Here is a 9,244-nt window from a genome sequence, read left to right on the forward strand (position 1 = left end):
TTCCAGACCTGGCGAGAGTCCAGGGAAGCCCTTCAAGGGATGCACAGGAATGTTTTGTGCTCACACTGCGATCRGAAACAATGAACGGGCACCGCTCGTAACTCGCTGTCACCGCACTGCTTTTGTGCCCGTGCTCTGTTATGATTTAAATGCTTTAATCACAGAGCCGGGGACAAACACCTTAAATCGCAAAGCAGTGAGATGTTCGGGGGCAACTGCTCAAGAAGTCAGACGCTTTCCAAAAGTCCTGTTCTGCAGGACGGAGAGTACAGAGAGATCACACAAAAATTATCTTCACTGTGAGACTTTGCAGTTTTAGAATCCTTTTCCTTTACTGAGCCGTGGCGTACATTCTGCTATAAACGTTAGCAAGCAGATGTTACAAAAAAATAAAAGCAGCCAAGATATTTGTAAACAATATTGTTTGGGTTTTYCTCCCTTTGCAATTATTAAAGTTCATAACTGCCAAAACAATTACCTTAATTTAGAAGGGGGTCAAGATATACACTATTTTATTTAATAACTTTTCTTTCTCCCTCCTAATTTGAAGGTCTTTGTTATACATCCTTGCTAACTATATTCTGCAGCTGAGAGTTGTCCTAAGAAAAAGAGAGCCAAACAATTCTAAACAACAATAATTAAGATTCCTCATATTTTTATCAGAGGCATTCCCTGGAGATGTCTRTCAATGTCCTTGACATTGCAAGTGTGTTCAGATTACGTTGTAACTCCGGCGTACCTTATCCTTTTCCTTTGTCTCAGAATTCACATTGCTATGAAAATAGTACTGACAAATTAATTTTTAATATTTTTAATTCAAGGTCAATCCCCTCTAATAGGAATAGTAAATATATTTCATGCATTTCAACTGGATTTTTTTTTTGGAAACACAGCTATCTTGAAGTTAAAATTTGCATAGGAGTTGCAATTTAATAAACATATGCTGCATTTTTAGGCATTTGTCTCTAAACAGGTTGTGGCATGTATTTTTTTGTGGACCAGAATTCCAGAGAGTTTTCTATGGCTAAAAAGTAGCAATGTGAATTTGCACTATCTTRTGCTTCTGGTTCCCAGCAGCTGTTCCTAACAAGAGTGAGGGTACCTGAACTATTAAAAAGTTTCTCCTCCAGTCCAGCAGGAACCTTGAGCTGGCAGTGCATACGTGGTTTGTTCAGTCAGCCCAGATAAGGTTTGTGGTTTTGGCTGTGATTATCAGTGATCAGCAGGGCTCATGTACAAGCACAGGTTGGTCTAATTATTTACTTTCTGTRTGTACCAAAACCTGTGTTACTTCATCATTCTGTACCCCTATACAGTTTAGAGCTGTAAAGCTGTTTCCTCTTGTAACTATGCTGCAGGCTGTTTTTGAAGCAAAAGGAAGAACAGCTAGGTTTGAATATGRTCATATTCTGACTTTTAATGGAACWTTCTTTGCCTTTCAGTTTCCAAGCCAGCACCTTACTGGGAGGGAACAGCAGTCATTAATGGAGAGTTTAAAGAGCTGAAATTAACAGATTATGAAGGAAAATATCTTGTCTTCTTCTTCTATCCTCTCGACTTGTAAGTAAGATCACTATAGACATACTGAGTGCAGCTACACTAGATTCATAATTCATTAATTCTTCTCTTTTTTTGAGGTCTTGTATTTTTGTTGGGTAAGAATTTGGGAGAGAAGAAAGGAGTGACAGAAGAAAATATATTCTTTGCATTTGTTTTCTCATCGTGCTTTGGTAAAATTATAACAATCTTTGTCCTTATAACTGTGTCCACTAATTTGTGTCTCCACACAAAAAAGCCAACTTTGTAGTTACCCAGCTAGGCAGCCTCTATATTCTATTTGGTGCTGTAAATCAGTGCTGCAAATAGAAGAGAGCATCCCTTCTATATTCTCTAGAGTGTATATAGTGTACCCAAGAGGTGGCATTTTCCCTTCAAGCTCATCCCATAACATCCTAAGAGCACTTAACATTAACCTCCTTTATTTAGAATTCAGTAACTTTACTGACTGAGGGAAAACATGTCTGCTTTGTAAGGGGCAATCCCATTGTTTTCCACAGAATAATAAATTACAGAATTTCCACACAATAACTGCATTGTGCAGCACTTATGCACAGAGGTGCAGAACTGATATTATARCATCATTACCACTTCAGTTCTTCTATAGTAGAAAAAGTTAAATACAAACCTTGCACACATGCATGGTAACAACAAATTATAGTATGATCCTCTGAAAAAATTGGCTTATAGTGCTTAAAATCAGCCACTTGATATTGGTTCAGTCTGAAAGAAAGTAACTGTAAAAACTCTGAATCCAGATTGTAAGATAACTGTACGTTTATAATCTTCAKAAATAATCCCTTTATAACTAAGATACAGTCTGAGGGTAGAAGATTTGTTAGGCAGCATTTTGGTTAAATACTTGAAGAAGCAATAAAAATAAGCAAAGGCTGAAATAATTTATGATAAATCCACGAGTTCAAGTTAAGCAGACAATTTATTTGCTTTTTCATGAAATTTTGACTTTTTTCCTGTCTTAAATTTTATAGTACATTTGTCTGTCCAACTGAGATAATCGCCTTCAGTGACAGAATTGAAGAATTCAGAGCAATAAATACTGAAGTAGTAGCATGTTCTGTGGACTCAAAATTCACTCATTTAGCATGGTATGTATCTTTYTCTTCTTTCACTAAACATTATACAYGGTTCCATCTTAGCTGAAGAACAGTACTCCYCAGATTTTTAGCCTCTGTAGGTATACCATAATGTGTGAAAGTGTGATGTTATTGACACAGATGCTTAAAATAAATTTTAACTGTAGTGTGTGAAAGTACCTTTTTTTTTGAAGCTTGTTTAATGTGTGTTGCTTGAAATGTGTCATATCTCAGTCCAAAAAATACTACAAATACAAAAAAAAAAGGAAACTATCAATAAATGCTTCACATTGTCACAGTTCATGAGCACTTTGGCATAAAGCAAATGTAACTGATAAGGAAGAGCCCATCATTAGATGTGGCCAAAACCTTCAAAATGTCTACTGAACATTTTGTTCAAGCCACAAATACTGTTAATTCTCCTTTGTGTGCARAACAGAAAAAATGACTCGTGCACTAAATCCTTCTATTGTACTGTTCTGGTTTGTGACTTCTGAATTGTGTAGAGAATTTTAATCTTTACAGGAAATACTTCTGTATTTCATTTCCTTCAAAGGATTAACACTCCTCGTAAACAAGGAGGACTTGGACCAATGAAGATTCCYCTTCTTTCTGATSTGACACACCAGATTTCAAAGGATTATGGAGTGTATCTGGAAGATCAAGGACATACACTTAGGTATTTCAGTAGGTTGCAGTTCAGCTGGGTTTTTGCTGGGCTAATACTTAATGCTTTATATTTAAAGAAGCATTGTAAATTTTTCTTGGAGGACAGATTTTACTTGGGAATTCATGGCAAGCAACAAATATTGAAGAACACAAAAAAATATAAGTCAGAAGAGGAGTCAGGGTTATCCTGTCTAACAGCAGGCATAAGCAGACACCTAGGGCAGGGCAAATATTCAGGATTCCCTAGAACTGCAGTTGCTCAGGGACTTCCCAAGTCCAAGTGGAGTCAAGACTAAGATTACCTAAAGAGATGCTTTTGCCTAAAACTGAATAGTTTCTTTTGGTACCTGTCATGCCGTAGCACCTGCAGCATCTCCTGGCAGGACCTATCCAAGCTTAGTTTTATGTTCTGCAAAGAATATCCTTTTTTGGTTTTAACTTGAGCTCAGCTCATGTAATCTGAAACCCAGGTAAAGAACAGTAGATTATTAGTGGTGGGTATTGTATGGTGTTTGCAAAGATCAAATTCCTCCCATCCAGCAGACATAAAGTAGAGCATAAAAACAACACTATCATTAATTCTGTTTCCTAACACACAGAAACTTTTTTTTCTTTCCCACAGAGGCCTTTTTATTATTGACAATAAGAGAATCCTTCGACAGATCACAATGAATGACCTTCCTGTTGGGAGATCAGTGGATGAAACACTTCGTTTAGTACAAGCATTCCAGTACACTGACAAACATGGAGAAGGTGCTCTTTCAGATATTGCCATATTGAAGATTGTTTTACTTAACCTTGAATTTTTTAGCTTTTTGGAGAAAAAGTGCTTAGTAGTGTTAAGGACTGGCCTCATGCAGTGACTGAAGTGATTTGATTGCCCTGCTTGATTCTGTGGTCCCAGGTCCTTAGGTTGTTTCTGTAATAGTAATTTATGTTTTGCTTCACATCCACAGGAATGAGAGCATAAAGCATTCTTTAGTCTGAATTTTGAGTTATGTASCATGTGTCACAAGCATAAATTTATACAAAATATGAGGCTGTGAAGAACAAGGCCCAATATTTCAGTACATTCTCACATACTAAAATAATGGAGATGCAGTCATCCCTGTCCTATGCCATTCAGTGAGGACCTGCCACAAGTAATTCAGTGTGTTTCATGTCAAGATGCATTGTGGAAATTACAGTGCCATTACCTGTGTCTTCTTTCTAACTGCTGTGTGACCAACAAAGAAGTTTTGCTGTCTTCAGATCATTTCTTTTATCGAGAATTCTTACTCCTCCAGTTCAAGCATAGTGTACTTCTAGCTCAAATGTGAACTTACCACATTTCTTTAAATAATTTATTTGAAGATTTTTTCAAACATGAATGCACATTTAGCAGCTTAACTTCCAATTCAACTCAATTTCACCAGGCATTTGAAAGTACCTTTATATAAAGATTCAAATCTTTATTCTGCTTTGCTATACAGCTTGAAAAGATAGATGCTGATAGTTAGGCTGTGCACATCTGACTAAGGAAATTTACCCCCACTTAGTTACAAAGCCATTTTACAGAATGTTGATTTGCAGTGTTTCCAGAATACCACCTTTTTTTTCCAAGGTTTTACATGAATGTTGAGGAGAGYCTCTGTAGATGCCTTATTGGTTTCTTTGCACAGAAAAGGAGAAACAGTTCACAATTCCTAATATTTGGGGCATTTTGTCTGTCATTATGTCTTAAAGAAGTGTAATGTGGCATAACTGCTTCGGGTGAAGTCTCAGAGAGAGAGCTCTGAACAGATAAGAGTTTCACTCCAGAATRTGCAGCTGTACAGGTGGTCCCAGGGCTCCCAGCCACACTGTGTCATAAGCATGTGCTGCCATCCTTTTGCTCCTAAGCAAAGCTACAAATAAAATCAGTCTCATGTGGAATCTTTGAACTGATTCCTTTGTTAAAAATTCCTCTAGTTTTTATTCTAAAGAAAAGAAGGTAGGTCCCTGGGTAGTCACCTGAATTTTATACAAAACTCATGTTTTTACTAGAATAGGTGTTCATTCTCAAATACTGCTTTGCCAGTAGTTCATGTAGAAGGGCACAAATTAAGGCATAGGCATCCATCCAGAGGTCTGCAGTTTTCGGGTAACAGAAGTGGTGGGTGATCAAGTATAAACTGTTAGGTCACCATCCCATGTGTAAAGAAAACAGCACATTTAGTAGGTTCAGATACTTTCCTGTGACACTTCATGGTGTTTTATTTCATGGTCAGGAAGGGAATTTTGAACACACAAAAGTCTGTGTGTGTAAAAATACTTCTGCTAATTTTGTCCCTTCTTTTTTGCAGTTTGCCCTGCTGGTTGGAAACCTGGCAGTGAAACAGTAAGTCACTGTTTATGTTTACATGTATGTACTACTAACAAGCACTCAGTTATCATTTTTACTAGAGCCAAATCTGAAATCTTAGCAACTTTCAATGAGAAGGTATGAGTAATCTCACATTATTGAAGTTACACTTTGGGATCTGTTTATTTCATTAGGAGCTCATTTCCCTCACACTAGACATGTTGCAATTCTTTCAAATTCCTGATGCATGAAAAAAATTTCACTTGATCAGCAGTGAGTTTGTGATCAAGAACTCTTTTACTTGTYAACACCTTGTGAGGAGTTCAAAATTCTGGAGTTTGTTGTATCTTCTGGGTTATTTGTCCATATTAGTTCTTACTGCAGAACCTGGGCACTACCCAAAAAAAAAGGAAAGATAAGTTCCCAGGCTGCTGTRTTATGTGGCAGAGCCAGCATGTCATGTCAGCATTCCAGCAGGGAGCACTGCTTTGCTGTGCAATTGCCYTCCCTTCTTTGTTACTCCTGGGCTCCATGTGACTTGAGGCAGAGGAGCCAGAGTTGAGATAAACACTCAGTGAACTTGTTTGTGTTCCCTGGCTCAGAGAGAGCCTCAGCAGAATAATGAAACTTTCACCAGAGGTCTGAGCTGCCTCGTTCAGATGAGATCACTGTCATTTATTTGAGCATGTGGCTTCCTTGTGAACCATCTCCTGATGACAGAGCACTGTTGTTAAAGAGCTGGCTCAACAAAAACCAGGTCCCAGCAGCCTCTAAGGAGAGTTAGTGAGCATTGTACTCACTAGTACAATTCATAGTAAAAAACAGTGGAAAGTTAAACCATGTTTCTTTGATGGATGTGAAAACTTCCCAGGATGACTGAAGGATAGGAATCAATTTTTTCAAGGTAGCAGAGGAGTGCCACAGTGGGGAAAGCTGGATATTAGGACTGTAAAATGAAAGAGAGCTGGCTGGCCTAACATTCATATTTTGGCACTGAAAACTTCTGCCCTCCATAACTAGGATCACCTAGACAACATGATATTAACATATTTTCTAAAAAAAATCTTACAATGCTGATATTAGCAGCTTCAATACTGCCAATTTAATAATCTAAAGCAATACATAAGCATTCTTCATCTCCTCTGTGCAAAAGATGCAGATAATTGCAGAGGAGTTGAAAAAGCCTTTCTCAAAGATGTAGTCATGCCTTCTAAATGTGTTTGATTTAGATCAAACCAGAGGAAGCCATGAGAATGTGGTGGCCAAGGGAAGAACTGTAAGTAAATTCTAAGCCTCTAGATTACAGACATTAATTTATCAAAATACCTTGCTTTTGGGGCAAGTTGTCAAAATTCTTCCTTTGGTAAGCTGCACTCTCTCRTGCCTCAGTCAGTTGAATCTCTCTGCTATTGCTGTTAGGTACATTTAGAGATGAAAAGTAATCTARTACCAAATCAACCAGTAAATTACTCTTCAGTGTTGCTAGTGAGTTGGCAGCAGTGTCTTACTATGAAATATTGTGCTGTTCTGGCTTTATAGGTTATTGTGTTTTCATGGCTTTGGTTTTTGACTAACATTTTTATTTTCTTCCTTGCACAGATAATTCCAGATCCAGCTGGAAAACTGAAGTATTTTGATAAGCTAAACTAAGGCTCACTTCTGTTGAATCAAATAGGTCACATTCAACTTGATTTTTGCCAATAAAATTTCATTAATTTTGGTACTTTTGTGAGTTTGATTAATATGTAATGGCAGTAAAGCATTAAAGGGCTCRTTGTTTAAAGTGATGTCTAACTCRTGTCAAGCACAGGTACCTCATTAGCTATCAGAAAATATTCTTATGAAATACATGTTTTCTCTTKAGGTTTGTTTAGATGCTCAGTATTCCCCAAATTCACTTCTCTTAGTATCTTGGGCTTAGATTCATGACTGTTGCTATTAATTGATTTCTTAATTTCTGCAAAAACCTTGTCTTGTCTGGTTATATTGTAGAAACCACAGCTAGAAGAGAGACACTTGGTTATGGTATGTTTGTCTGTAGTCCAGAGGCAATAGCAGCTAACCCAAAAGCCAAGAATAAGTTGCTGAATGAGATTTCCAGTCTATCCAAAGCTGGAAAACATTTTTCAGCTAATAAGAACAAACTCTACCCTACATAAATCAGTACAACTACACTGAAAAAAACACAGCTCAGCCAGTTCATGTGATTCAAGAGCTGAACCAGTAAACTTTTTCATGCTTGAATTTCTAGTGTATTTGCTGATAAGATCAATTCTGTTTTACACATTCTGAGTTTTTCTCCTGTCCCCGCAGTGTTAACAGATGGACATGGGAGATAACATCCTGTACCAACCCATTCATTAACTGTGGCTCCTAGTTTTAAGGAAATAGTTGTAGGCTCTCCCAAGATAAGAAGTGACATGTGATCATCAGAAACTCTTGTGGCTCATGGACATGAATTTCTTTTCAAGGGAAAAGAACACCTCCAGGTAAGACATACTTGCATGCACTGGAGARCCCTTTCCTGAGGATGTCATCTTGCTTCTTCCCACCTCTTCCTCCTTTTGACATGGTGTTCTAGAGTCTGTGCAACTGGAAAAACAGCAACTGAAATGTGTGTCAGCTTTTCACCAGGACCTTTCTTGAAAAGATGACCAGCACCTTCCTGCTCCAATCTCCACCTCTGCATTATCACTGTTGGTTGGATCCCACATGCCTGCGAACTTGCTTCCCTTTCCTCACCAGACCACACAATTCCCTGTCCTGTACACAGACATCTCACTAGTTCTGCAGAATTAGGCCAGCAGTTTGTCGTGGTTTGAATGAATTTAATGGGAGCAAAATACTCCCAAGTTCCAGCAAACCTCCCCCCTCTCTTTTCCCCTCCCGGGTCCTAGAGACAAACTTTTCCACAGAGAGGAAAGTGAAAAGAAAAGGGAAAAAAACCCTATTTATTTAAAATTATAAAAACAAAAAGAAAAACCTGTGGAATCAGCTGTTGATCCCAAAGCCTTTCTCTTCCCTCCTGGGAGTAGCTTCCCCTCCTGGGAGTAGCTTCCCCTCCGGGGCCCCCAGAGGGGTTGGACAGAGTCTCTCTCCGGTGGTTCACTGAAGGATCTTTCTCGCCTGTCGTGCCACGGGAAAAATCCTCCAATTCTCAGATGACGAAGGAAAAAAAATTCGAGGAAAAACAAGTCCAAAGAAAGGGAGAAAAAAGGAGCAGTCCCAGAGAGCAGACAGCTTCTTTTCCACCACTGATCCTGAGCCTCCCCCCGGAAAAAATAAACCGTGTGTGTCTTGTCCCTTTCCCTCCCATTGTCCTTGAAGGGAGGAACATCACCAAACAAACCAGAGCAGTCTCGACTAATGTATAGTTACAGAAGGGTTGTTTAACTTTCCTCTRACATAAGCAGGAATACAATACTCAGCTAACCTAGGACACMGTTRTATTTTCAYTGTGAATTCACATGATTTTGTAGATTTGGGTGAGTACTGAGCAGCTCTCCATTTTACTCATTATAGACACAGAATTGGCTGCTTCACTTCAGCTGTGATCCAAGTAACAGCTACACACGTGCCAYGGGTAGAGGGAACCACAGCC

The 9,244-nt window shown here is 38.5% G+C and overlaps 1 protein-coding gene across 2 annotated transcripts in view; it reads left to right on the forward strand.

Moving 5' to 3' along the window:
- Nucleotides 1-7,366, forward strand: part of PRDX4 (peroxiredoxin 4) — an 8,342-nt gene extending 976 nt beyond the window's left edge. The window contains exons 2-8 of one of the 2 annotated variants that reach the window (XM_057385111.1): nt 1,443-1,560; nt 2,547-2,663; nt 3,208-3,330; nt 3,943-4,073; nt 5,645-5,679; nt 6,873-6,919; nt 7,243-7,366. In XM_057385111.1, the coding sequence (XP_057241094.1) occupies nt 1,443-1,560; nt 2,547-2,663; nt 3,208-3,330; nt 3,943-4,073; nt 5,645-5,679; nt 6,873-6,919; nt 7,243-7,246 (575 nt within the window). In that variant the 3' untranslated portion in view covers nt 7,247-7,366. The remainder of the gene's footprint in view (nt 1-1,442; nt 1,561-2,546; nt 2,664-3,207; nt 3,331-3,942; nt 4,074-5,644; nt 5,680-6,872; nt 6,920-7,242) is intronic. The other variant, XM_057385110.1, reaches the window with a different exon arrangement.
- The last annotated feature ends 1,878 nt before the right edge of the window (nt 7,367-9,244 follow it).

The sequence above is a fragment of the Malurus melanocephalus genome, unplaced genomic scaffold, assembly GCF_030028575.1.
Source record: "Malurus melanocephalus ecotype Western Australia unplaced genomic scaffold, MMel_1.1 scaffold_789, whole genome shotgun sequence".
NCBI classification, from domain to species: Eukaryota; Metazoa; Chordata; class Aves; order Passeriformes; family Maluridae; genus Malurus; species Malurus melanocephalus.